The sequence below is a fragment of the Fukomys damarensis genome, unplaced genomic scaffold (genome assembly GCF_012274545.1).
Source record: "Fukomys damarensis isolate Sample0158 unplaced genomic scaffold, DMR_v1.0_HiC HiC_scaffold_19, whole genome shotgun sequence".
In the NCBI taxonomy this organism is placed as follows: Eukaryota; Metazoa; Chordata; class Mammalia; order Rodentia; family Bathyergidae; genus Fukomys; species Fukomys damarensis.
Genome location: NW_022900931.1, coordinates 24,916,831 through 24,930,286, shown reverse-complemented (window position 1 = coordinate 24,930,286; position 13,456 = coordinate 24,916,831). Strand labels below are relative to the sequence as shown.

Sequence of the window (13,456 nt, the reverse complement as noted above, 5' to 3'; positions counted from 1 at the left end):
AAAAAAAAAAAAAAAAAAAGATGGTCTCATTTTAACCTCATTACCATTTAAAGGCCCTATCTCCAAAAGCAGTCACCTTCTGGCCCCCAGAGGTTGGGACTTTCACAGACAACAGTCCAGCATGTAGCAAAGAGAGATATTAAAGAGTTTCCCAAACTCTATGCTAACTCTGACAGAACTGTACTGTCTGCACCAGAATTGGATCTCTTACTCATTATTTTATTTTACCTGGAAATGATAAATGATCCTCGACCTCAGGAAGTTTATCTTGTAGTAGTGAGAGGCAAGAAAGTACATCGGAACACAATGTAACACAAACAGCAATAAAAGTATGCACATAATGCTGTGGGAGCTTGTAAAACGTCATGAGAGTTTTCAGAAACTGCATCATGACAGTTTGGATACAGGCAAGGAGTATTACACACTCAGGAACCTGAGTTGGCAACTTACCTGCAAGGAAGGCCTCTCTGCAGGGGTGGGGAGTACACCTGTAAGCATGCACCTCACTTGTGTGTGGATGAGCCACTCCAGCTCCGGACTCCAAGTTATCACCTGTGAAAATGCACTATCACATCTACTTCATCGTGGCTGTTAATTTTTTCCCCTTTGGTACAGAAAATAGAACTCAGGACCTCATGCTTGCCACGCAGGTGCAGTGATGCTGAGCTACATCCCTGGCCCAGCTATTAATTTTTTGTTGTTAAAACATTTTGCGATTTCTAGAACCTTTCCAAATTTTAGGTGCTAAGCGGGAAAAATGGGGAAATTGTACTCTTGTTTGAGGCACACATAAGAGAATCAGAGAACATTTCAGAGGAGGCAGCCAGCCCTTTGCCTGGACACAAACGGTGAATGAGGAGAAGGAGACGTGCAAACCAGTGCTTGAGGTTTAAAAGGGATGGCGAGTTGCTGTCAGATGTTAGGCCAGAGCTTTGGGAAGGAATTTTCAGGATGTGAAACTCAAAACTGCAATTGTAGGAAACTACTCCTTTTAATGAGAATTTGCCTCCCAGTGCTGGTCATAAACATGCTTGTGTGTGGTTCTTTTCAGGCTGACAGCATTTGTGTACAAGTCATTTGCACAAGCCAGGGGCTACATTTATATTGATGACAAAGTACAATCGCAGACCCTCATCTGGCTCCTAGGTGTTCAGAGGCCAGACGGTTGCTTCCCAAATCTTGGCGATGTCTTCAACAACGCCTTGAAGGTACTGAAGGAATTCTGCCTGTCAGCTTCCATGTTGTTCGTCAAGATCCTTTGATGATTTTCTTCATAACTAATATTACTGGCCTGCTAGAATCTGTTTTATTCTCGTGTGGTTTCCATCTCCTAAGTAGTTCACTGCTTATAATGCCTCTGCTAATCACTGATCTTGAGGACTTTGTTATGTTGCCTTCTGTACTTACCAGGATTTCCTTCTGTTCTATTTGTTCCATTGGTGGATCTACCATTCTATTTCATGCTGTATTCTTTTATGAGAATATTACACATGCATTTTCCACGACACTGTTCACACTATGTCTAGAGCAAGGACAAGGTCGAGGGAAGGTACTCTGCAGCCATTCTGTGCCTCCTATGATCCTAAATGTCTTCTTCAGCCCGTAAGTCATTTTTATAAAGTAATGTTTCTACTTCTGTAAATTCCTCGCAATTTCATTCACTGTTTTCCATTTTATAACTAGTATCTTTTGGGGATATGAACAACTTCATCCCCCCAAAAAATGTTTCAAGTTCAAAAAGTCAAGTTCAGGGATGCACACTTTTAGTCCCAGCTTCTCTAGGGGCTGAGGCTAGAGCTTCACAAATTCAAGTCCATCCTGAACAACTTGGTAGGTGCTGTCTCAAAAATAAAAAGGACCAAGGATGTAGCTGAATGGGAGGGTACCCTTGTGTTTGACCCCTGGTGCCCACCCCCAAATGTCAAAAGAAAACAACTAGTCTGCATCTTCTCAATACTTTGCATTGACTCTCACATATTACTCCTGTGCTTTATCCAGGGGGAAGACGACAGTGACATCTCTCTCACTGCCTATGTTGTCAATGCCCTGCTGGAAGCCGGTCACCCAGTCTCAGTAAGTGATCCAGCATGATACCAGTAACTTGCCTCTTAGAAATCCAAAATATGTTCACTGTCGATGTAATACCAGGGGCCACAACTTTATATTTAGAGCTACCACCAAATCATGCTGAAACAATACCCTTTTCAGTCATCAAATCAAACCACGCAGGAACTGTGCATGGTTCTGTCCATCAAAGTATGTGGAACTGCAGAAATTAAACGTGTTCATTTGCACTTTGAATATTTCAGCACGGATGGGATTCGTTCCTGATTTTTTTTTTCTAGTGATGAACACACCACCACCGATGTTTTCACACGTGCACTGGTGTACACAAGTGACTTTTCTTTCTTTTGCAGTTTGTGGCAGTTCAAAAGGGCCTTCAGTGCATAGAGGCTGCGTCTCAGAAGAGCGCTTTGAGCACCTATGACCAGGCTCTCTTGACCCGTACTTTCAGTTTAGTAGACAATAAGGACAAAAGGGAATTCTTCTTCAATGAACTGAGCAAAAAGGCCAAGAAAGTAGGTGAGTGCCCCTCACATACTTGTGGAACGATTAGCACTGCTACTGGCGGCACCATTGCCACCCCTCGGTGTCTCAGGTCACCAGGTTTGCACTGCCTCAAGTTTCACCTGCTTGTCCACACACGTGAGCCTCCTGCTTTGGCAGAGGCACTGCTGACGTCCGTCCGCTTTTCCCCCAGGCGGCTCAGTGTACTGGGAACTGAAGGGGCCATCCTCTTCCTACAACACCTGGGCGTCCTCTGCGAGCATAGAAGTGACCAGTTATATTCTGCTGGCTTTCCTTTCGAAGCCAGGGCTGACTTCAGAAGAGCTATCCTATGCTTCACAGATTGTACAGTGGGTGGCAAAGCAGCAGAATTCCCGTGGCGGTTTTTCTTCCACGAAGGTAATTCATTCATATTTTTTAATCTCTGTGTGCCAAAATGGAGGACCTGCTTGCACTGACGGTGTTGGCCTTTGAATGTACATATTTTATTTATCCAACCAAATGAATTTGTTATTGCCACTATTAAATTTGCTGTTGTTTCTTAATTTGCCATATTTTAAGTTTAATGAAGATGTGGTATTTCACCAATAACGGTCTTCAAGTAGTTATTCCAAAGATTATTTCTATTCCATTTTTAAAATGGAAATTTAAACACCTACCTGCTAAACTTTCTAGTCAAAATTAAAGGCGATGATTTTATCAGAAAAAATGACATCAATGAATTATTATAATCAATGTGAGAATAACTTTTACTGTATAACTTCAAAATCATTTACATAATCTCTTTTGATCTGATACAATAAAATCACTCATTCTGGGTAGTAATAATCTCCATGGTTTCTATTTACATGGAATTATGTTTTTCTTTCTTTTTGTGTGTGTGTGTGTGTGTGTGTGTGTGTGTGTGTGTGTGTGTTTGTTTGTTTTTTGTTTTGGTACCAGGAATTGAACTCAGGACTTTGCACTTGCAAGGCAGGCATGGTGCCACTGAGCTAAATCCCCCGCCCAATATTTTCCTTTTTTTAAATCCTTTTCATTTCATTGTGTTGAATCACCAGGTCATACGTCATTTATGCAATTTCTAGTAAGAGTGTTTGTCTTTTTCTTGATTATTTATAAGACTTGCAGATAAAGATTTTAGCCATGTTAATGCACGTAACACCCTGGCCACGTTCTCATCTTCCTTGCAATCTATGTGATACTTTAATTGCATGGGTTATTTTCTTTTCATTTTCACTTAATTTAATAATGCTGTTCAAGGTTTTCACTTTAATACCATGCTAAGACTAGCTTTTAGATAAAAATATTCAATACATATCTGTATTTTCTGTATTTTATAGATTAATTATATTTTGATTACTAATCAATATAAGGTATATGCCGATGTAGATTTATTTTAAGCAGAAACCAGTGTGATATTTTTAAATGGACAACCAGTTATTTCAGTGCCATATAGACAATTTATTTAGCCAATTATTTAAAATGCTGCTCTTACTGGAAAATTCAATTAAATTTATTTTCTTGTCTTTTTAAGCCTTTTATTTTTTCCCACAGGCTGTCTGGCCTCAAATTTTTAATTATCTGGGAGAGCAAGGCCTTACTCAGTAGACATTTTTAAAATTTCCTCATCTTTTCTCACATTGTTATTCTCTTTGATAATGTTTTTATCCGAATTAAAGAGTCGAACAGAAATTTTGCCATGGGCCTTATGTATTTTTGATAAAGTATACAAAGTATAGTTCACAAAATAATAAAAAAATGCACCCAAAAAGTGATAACATTTCAAATTATTTTTGAATGGGTGACATTTATATTTCACTGTGATTTCAAAGCTGTAGGATTCACTCTAATACCGTTTCGGTCATTGCTGTTTTAGGACACCGTTGTGGCTCTCCAAGCTCTGACGCTATTCCAAACACTCACGTTTTCTAAAAACAGACGAAATTCAGTGCAGATTTTCTCTGACAGAGGGTTCAATAGGTCCTTCCAGGTGAATGATGAGAACCGCTTGGTACCACTGCAAATTTTAGTGCCAACGCCTTCAAGACAGCTCACGGTGAAAGTGAGCGGCAGTGGCTGTGTATATGTGCAGGTAAGTCTGGGCCTTTTCTTTCCTTTTGGGTGAATTTTAAAGTAAATTAGAGTCATCGTAAGGAAGGCCTAGTGCATCTCCAAAGCACTTCATCTTGTAAGTACAATGCCATTGTCATAGCTAACACAAACTGACGGTGGTTTGTAATATAATGTAATTAATTATTCCCAAAGTACTTTATCTTTTACTTTCCCAAACCGAGATTAATTCAAAACTTTGCTTTGCAATTGTCTATTGTGCTTCTTAAATCTCCTTTGATTGTATATATCTAACAAGTTTTGTGTTTTTCTCGTGACATTAATTTTTTTAATTTTTAAGACATCAGGCCCATTGTCTTGTAGAATATCTGGATTTTTCAGTTTTCTTTTTGGTGTCATAAAATGTGTTGCCTTTATGTGGCTTCTGTAAACTGAAAGTTAGATCTACATTCTCTCGTATCCAGGAGCATATCACCACCAATGTTATTACTTTTTTTTCTTTTGCTTTGTTTTAGTTTTGTTTTTTATTTCTTTGTAGATGCTTAGGTCCAAATCCAGGGCCTCACATTTGCTAGGCAAGTGATCTACCACTCAGTTACCCCTCAGCCCCTAGTGACACTACATTTGATCTTGTATTAAGGTAGTGACCAGCATATTTCTTCACAAAGAGGGATTTTTTTTTATTCCCTTTTGCTCCCGAAAGAGCTTAAAATGTTACATTGGAATCATGCAGACGTTGCATGCTACATACGTTTAAATATTAAATGCTCAGTGTGAAAATTGGTGAATTTTCACCTACAATTCTTCACATGCACTGATGACATTCGCCTGAATCGATCTTTAATTTAAGGACTGCCAAATGGAAATTCTTCTAATTCTTTAAGAACTTCTGCTTTTGTTTCGTAGGTATCACCACACTATATAAAAATAGCAGAATGTATTTAGTAAGTAGCCTGCTGATACACACTGGAATCCCTGCCCTTCTTTCCTGGTTACAGACAGAGATATACTGAACACTACGCACATTTTTCTTAATACTTGGACAGGTGTATCTTAAGAATATATTTCTAGAAGTACAGTTATTAGGTCAAATTAGGTTGTTAACCAAGGCTATTTCCTAGTCATATCACTATAGACTTAGATGCTACAATTCCCCTCTTAGTTCATTCACCATCCTACTGGTATTCATTTGCCTTCATTCCTGTAATTCTGACAAGATGATAATTTTATCAGCTCAGTGTAATGCCAGCACTCTAAGAGGCTGAGGCAGGAGGGTGGCAGTGTTTGAGCTCGGACTGGGCAATATAATGACTTAGTGAGACCTTGCTTCAAAATAAAAACTGGCTGGGGATGTAGCTCAGTGTGGAGACCCTGTATTCAATCCCCAGTACTGAAATAAGTTGGTTAGTTAATTAATTAATTAATTAATTTTCAAAGGGACCAAGCATGTAGCTCAGTGTGAAGCCCTTGGGTTCAGTCCCCAGTACTTAAAAAAAATAAATGAGTTTCTTGAGGCTGATATCAGATCATTTCAATTATTTATGAAAAGACAGTCTATGTTCTAGCTGTTATCCATGAATTCTATAAGTTTTGACAAGTTATTTATCTCCCTGCACCTCATTTTTGTCCTCTCTAAAACAAGCACTACGAGCTCCATAAATGTATAGAAAGGAAGTACAAATGGTATAGGAAGCATAGAGGTAAAAATTGACTTTTAATTTGAAACTTTAATAGAGTGGTAATAAATGTAAAGTAATCTTTTAGTTAATAAGCAACATATTCTATATTTATTCAAGACGACTCTGAGATATAACATCCTACTACCCAAGAAGTCATCTGGATTTTCCCTTTCTGCGAATACAGCCAATGCCATTTGCAAAGGATTGTCTGATACAAAGTTTGACCTTATTGTTTCAGCCAGGTAATAACTTTCTTTTTTAAACTTAGCTACATCTGTACCTCTGATTCAAATAGCCTTGTGTCTTGGCCTCCAATGAAAACAAAGGGGTGAATTTATTTAAATTCCTTGGCAAATATATTTCATCTGGCTTAAATTGCCTTGGTTGCATAAGATAATTCCAGGTGGAAAAATAAGTGAAGCTTCAAAATATATAAAATAGGAGACCCCAACAGAAATTGTAAGAAAAAAATTCTTCTCTGAATTCCTCTTTAAGAGGCATATTTCCCTAATGTTTCTCATTTACAAATGAATATATCACAGTGTAAATCAGGTTCACCTCTGTACCCATTTGTGAATGGGTTGAAATATGTGTTGCTTCATTGTGGTACAGCACTAATTCCAGATTGTAATGAGAATATCTTGATCTCATAACAATATACCTTACAAGGGGCACAGAACAATAACCTTTTTCTACACAAATACATCTTTATTGATAATTTTTTCTTCAATAATAATTAACATTTGTCTGAATTTTCAATTTTGTACTTTTCATAAAAAGTTATCTTGGAAAACGCAACTCCTCCAACATGGTGATCATTGATGTAAAGATGCTTTCTGGATATGTTCCTGACAGATCATCAGTAAAGAAGGTAAAGAATAACTGCTGCTAAGTAAAATAACTTCAGAATGGCCATAATATGTTGCTCTCTACTTTGTGCAATGGCTCTACATTGTATAAAAAGAATACATTTTCTTGTCTTATGGAATGAAATTTCAATCACATCGGTATCTCATAGTATATTATTCAAGGTTCTCAAATTTATTTGTATTCTTATACCATCAAATCAGTAAATCATGAAAACATAAAACACATAGATGCCCCATATCTATCATCATGCTCAGCGGTGGGAAGTTGAAAGCATTCCCTCTAAGCTCAAGGACAAGACAAAGATGTCAATTTTTACCACTTCGATCAACATATTACTGGAAGTTTAAGTCAGAGCAGTTAGACAAGAAAAAGAAATAAAAAGAACCATACAGGAAAATAAGAAGTACCTTTTTTTTCTGTATGCTGATGTGATCTTACATGTAAAAATTCCTAGAGTGCCAAAAAAATTAGAGTTAAGTAAAGTTGTAGGTTCAAAATGACATTTAAAAATCAGTAATATATTTATATATTAACAAATTATCTAAAGAAAGAAATTTTTAAAAGTTTAAAAATAAAAAACTATCCCACTTCAATACCATCAACCAATCAATCAGTGGTGCTGCCACCTGCCTTGCAAGCACAAGGTCCCAAGTTCGATTCCCTGTGCCAAAAATAAGAAATAAATAAAATACTCAATATATTTAATCAAGGAGTTGAAAAGTCTATACATGGAAAACTATAAAGCATTTATGAAAGAGATTGAAGAAAACACAAATAAATGGAAAGACATCCTGTGTTCAGGGACTCAAAGAAATAATATTGCTAAAATATACCCAAAACAATCTACAGGGTCAATGTAATCCCTATCAAAATTCCAATGACATGCTTAACAGAAACAGAAAAAAATTTTTTTATTTATATGGAACCTAAAAGACCCTGAAGAGCTAAAGCAATCTTGAACAAAAAGCAGCCAGACCCCTGAAGAGTTAAAGCAATCTTGAACAAAAAGCAGCCAGACAAACACTCTTTGGTTTCAAAACACATTATAAAGCAATTGTAATCAAAATGACATGGTACTGGCATGACAATAGACACACTAAACAAGTGAAGCAGAAAGCACAGAAATACATCCAAGTATTTACAATCAATTGATTTTTTATAAGAATATGGAGAACACACAATGGTAAGGAACAGGCTGCCTATTAAGTAGTGTTGGAAGCTGGGTATGGTGGCCCATGCCTGTAATCTTAGCCCTTTGGGCGGCTGAGGTGGGTGATTACAAATTCAACCCCAGCCTGGGCTATTTAGTGAGACTCTGTCACAAAATAAAAAATAAAAAGGACATCAGATATAGCTCAGTGTGAAGACCTTGGGTGTAATCTCTAGTACTGAAATAAAGTAGCAAGGGGAAAAGTAGATGTTCACATCCAATAGAATGCAATGGGACCCTCGTTTTCAGCAGAGCAAAGGACAATTGGAGTCATGTGTAGGAATAAGGCTGCCTCTTGAGATCATAATGCTAAGTGAAATTAATCAGACACAATAGGATTGGAGGATAAGGGTTGTTTCTCTTATATGAGGAGCCAGACTATACATTGAAAAGTAAAATAAAAGAGGGATGAAACAGGGAGGTAGACTTTCTGAAGATGAGGAAGGGAGATGGGGAAGAGAGGAAGTAAAAGTGATCAAGATGTTATGTGTATATGTGTAATTCCCAAGAGGAATATAATTATTATATTAAATTTTAATTTTAATTTAATTTAAAAAGAAAAATATCCAAACCTGTAGAAAAAAACAAAATGGGAAACCTGGGCAACGATTCCTTAGACTGAACTCAAAAAGCACAAGAAACAAAAGCCAAAATACACTAATAAGATTGCATCAAACTAAAAACCTCTCTGCACAGCAAAGGCAACAGTCAATAAAATGGAAAGGAAAATGGTCAACATATTTGTGAAAAAAATGCTCAAGATCTCTAATCACTGGAGAAAAGCCTATTAAAGCTACAATGGAATATCACTTCGATTAGAGCTGCTGTTATCCAAAAGGTGAGGGATAATAAATGTTGGCAAGGATGGGGAGAAGAAGAAGGACCAGGGGACTCTCCGCCTCTACTGACAAAAGAGCCCTGAGCGGATAAAGCTCCTCACTTTCCTTAGACACACACAGGGAAGAAGCAAGCAGGCCTGTGACCCAGGGTTCAGGGAAGGTTCATCAGTTCTCGTAATTTCTGGACTGCCCTGAATGTGCATTTGCTTTCATCGGACTTCAGCTGTGGTTTGTTCTCTCCAAGAAATGTTGATGCCTGTGTGCTACAAAACAGACCTCCGGTCTCACTCCTGGTTCCCCACATCCAGCCACTTTGGGGAACAGCATAGAAGTTCCTTTACAAAGTAAGAACAGCACTTCCGAGTAACCCAGCAATCCCCATGAGGGCAAATACCCAGAAGAACTGCACTTCTGTGTCTGGTTGAGCACTCTTCACATTGGCCACGCTATGGAGGCAAAGTGCCTGTGTAAATGACCGAGGTGAATGGGTAAAGGGAACAGTACTTGTGCACACTGGGATACTATAATGCTTTATAAAAAGATGGACATCTGATAATGGTATGGATGCAACTTAGGAGGATGTTAAGTATGGTGAAATAAGCCAGGCACAGAAAGACAAATATCACATTATTTCACTTCTATGTACAATCTTTTCTTAAAAATCTCAGAAATGGAGAGTAGTTAAGTGTTTAACAAATAGGAGGAGGACAAAAGAAAAAGGAATAATAATATTGACCAAAAAGTACATTTTAGCTAAACTGGAGGAAAAGCTTTAGTAACATAAAGCACTGCATAACGATTGAGTAGGTTTAAAATTACTAAAAGAATGGATTTTTAACGTCCTCAACACACACACAAAATAGCAAGTTGGTGAGGTAAGAGTTGTTAATTACCTTGATCGACTCTTTTAAAGTGTACAGATAGATAAAAATCACAAGTTACCCCATAAATAGACACAAATATTAGTTTGATTAAAAATAAATCAATAATGTATGTTTTATTATTCTATTGAAAATTAGAAACAAATACTCAGGTTTCTCAAAATTATTGAATAAATGACTCTTAAAGATTAATATTTGTTGTGGAATACTGAAAATATGTGTCAAGTTGCAAAAAAAACTACCAAATTAAAATTGAATTTTTAATGTGTGATTAGCTGTTTGTATTACTAGTTCCCTAAATTTTCAGTATATTTTTCCTTGTGATTTTTAGCTTCAAGAAGATGGCAAAGTACAGCGAGTAGAAATTAAAGCCACCCACATCTTTTTTTATCTACAGAATGTAAGTTTACTGTCATAATTTGATTTGTGTGTTGTATGGGCTTGGGACACAATGTAGTTTTGGGTTTTTTAGTACCAGGGATTGAACTTGGGTCCTCGCACTTGCAAGGCAGGTGGCAAAACCACTGAGCTACCTCCCTGGCCCTTCTGATTTATGTTTTGCTGTTGTTCTTCTGTAAGGAAGTAGTGCCAAATGATCACTGCTCATAGAGAGAAATTGATGGAATACATTTAATGTGCTTAATAATATTGATTTATTCCCAGGTTCCTCGAAAGGAAATTAAGTTCTCATTCTCTGTTGAACAAGACACACTTGTACCCAGCAACAAGCCTGCATCCATTCAGCTCTATGATTACTATGCAACTGGTAAGCATTTCACTTCTTTCATACCAGTATATCCTAGATTAAATTAGAAACAAGGCGATTTTCATTTTCTCTACTGATGCTGTAGTTACTGTTTTTGAAATCTCTTTTCCTCATTTCATGTCTTGTAACACTTCATATCATTTCATATGAAATTCTTGAGTTCAAATAGCAAACAGACCTTGAGATTTATTCTAGTTATGAGAGAACAATTTTGGTATTTTTCCTGTTATCTTTTCACTAAAATATTCATTTAAATTACTAGAGAATAAGTGTGAAGGATTCTCTTTCTGAATAAACTATAGGTTCATGCAAAACAGAGCTGATGGCTTTGAATTCTGACATGCAGCTTGCCCAATGGTGTGAATGAGAGGACATAAATGATTTCAATACAAAATAGAGGAGAAGCTATCAGAGAGTTTGTGGAAATATTCTGATTTGGCACGTATTCATTACTCCTTGCAGGTGATGGATGTACTAGGTTTGTCATTTATGTCGCCCTCCCGGTTCAGGGCGGCTGTGTGTCTGTGGCCAGTGGATAGATAACTAACTGGCTGTGTGAGCTGGGGCAGCCCAGGGATCGCACAGAGACAGGTCTTGGCTGGCTGACTGCCAGCTGAGTTGACTTGTTCTGATCTCTTGTCCTTCAACAGACAAACCTAGATGTGTATCTTGTAATCTACTGAGCGATCGCCATCACCTATTTATTCGTATGTTGCCAAATACAGTGGCATTTCAAATAAGAAAAAAAAAAAAATATATATATATATATATATATAATTATAGCTACTTTGTCATGTAACTTCGAGTTTCTGCATCTTTAACCAGATTTTTATTGTTATCACTTTTGCTCAGAAAAAGTACATTCTCACTAATAACACAAAACAAGTGGCAGACTAAAAACTCTAAATCGGGACTTTGGACTTGAAATTGAAGCTTATCTGTCTTCCTTTGCATTCCTTAGATTTAAATTATGCATATGAATAAATTAAAATATAGGTCTAATAATTTAATCAAAATATGAAAATGACAAATTAGTTAATTTCAAGTCAGATTATCACATGTAGTAAATGATTCATAGACTTTTAATAGACAAAAAAGCTACTGTTGTCACATAACTGTATTGATACATAGTTCAGCCACAAACAGAGAGTGTTTACCAACAAATCAAGATTTACAGACTTTGGGTACTCAAATATTTAGTAATGATTAAGTTTTCACTGTCCCTCCAAGTGTTGAAATAATAAAGATTTTCTACTTCAGAAAAGTAAGCGCTAATCTCGGGTTTTAACATGCATTGTGTACCTGAAACAGGTAAGAACAGTAACACACATATGCGTGCAGTGTGATAGGAATAGAAATATATGTGGAAATTGTCAAGGAAGTAAATTCTTATATTAGCACAGATGTAGGGGAGTTTATTTCTAAACAGATAATAAAGAAACTTTCTTCTTGAGCAGTGTTGTGAGACCGTTTCTAGTAACAGTTACTCTCTTCCAGATGAATTTGCAGTAGCCGAATACAACACTCCGTGCAATCAGATATCCTCTGAAACCTTCTAGACTGGGATAAAGGAAATGAGATGGAAAAGAAGACAGCACTTTGGAACTGAGCTATGTATTAAGTGACTCTTTCCACTGCTTCAACCAAAGCAAAGATTTAGAATCTCCAGGATGCCCAGACACTCGAGTTCTCCCACCAACAACATCCCCCTCAAACACACCACCACCAGCCTGAGGTTGCCCTCACACGCCCCAGTGGCCAGCTTCGCTTGTAAGGAGGCATGGTGGGAGGTGCAGGGTTCATAAGCCCAAGAGCAAAGTTTAACCTGTGAAAGGTGGAGCCCCCGGAGGACCACTCCTGCCTCAGCCTGCGGTCAGAGAGCTCCGGAGCTCTCCGTAGCGCTCCAGATGCCTCTCATGATGTTCCCTGGAAATCAGTCCCCCACTGTCTCCGAGAGCAGCCTCAGTGATCCTTAAATTAGCTTTTTTTTCCTTTTTTTATGCTCTCACTTTCCTGCTCTCTCGCTATTGTTTCCTGAAATGAATGATCTACACCCAAGTCCTCACCTTACTCTTTGCTTTCGGAAGAAGGACAACATAGCACATCAATCACTGAATAAATCACAATTAAATGTTTTGCTGAACATGGAACATTCCAATGCACTAATAATTTAGTTCTGGTAGGTGTTTTGAATAAATTTTCTGGAAACCATAGAAAAGTAATACTTTCACAATATTTAAATATAAACAAATTTATTTTGACAATTACTGTTGAGGAAAGAATCTGTGTATCTTAGCTTTCATTTCAAAATTAAACTTTCTTTCTCAGTATAAAAATAACAAAAAAATTAACTGTTTCTCACCCCATGTCTCATGATCATTTGGAGGATCAATTCTGAAACTGTATCTATTAGCTCAAACATTCACTATTATAATTCAATTGAGCATAGGTATATATAGTACATAATATATCTAAAAACTATTTTAAAGTGTCTAAAAGTTTATATTTATATGTAAGTATTAAGGTAAAAGAATACATATGTGCTATTTTTAGGCCCAATGTGTGAGACTGTT

The 13,456-nt window shown here is 37.1% G+C and overlaps 1 protein-coding gene across 1 annotated transcript in view; it reads left to right on the top strand.

Moving 5' to 3' along the window:
• LOC104850730 (ovostatin-like) overlaps positions 1-13,456 on the top strand; it is a 52,263-nt gene extending 38,807 nt beyond the window's left edge. The window contains exons 26-35 of the mRNA XM_010607794.1: positions 1,052-1,208; positions 1,999-2,073; positions 2,418-2,583; positions 2,762-2,967; positions 4,445-4,660; positions 6,435-6,559; positions 7,098-7,188; positions 10,449-10,517; positions 10,781-10,883; positions 12,381-13,456. Of these exons, the coding sequence (XP_010606096.1) occupies positions 1,052-1,208; positions 1,999-2,073; positions 2,418-2,583; positions 2,762-2,967; positions 4,445-4,660; positions 6,435-6,559; positions 7,098-7,188; positions 10,449-10,517; positions 10,781-10,883; positions 12,381-12,442 (1,270 nt within the window). The 3' untranslated portion in view covers positions 12,443-13,456. The remainder of the gene's footprint in view (positions 1-1,051; positions 1,209-1,998; positions 2,074-2,417; positions 2,584-2,761; positions 2,968-4,444; positions 4,661-6,434; positions 6,560-7,097; positions 7,189-10,448; positions 10,518-10,780; positions 10,884-12,380) is intronic.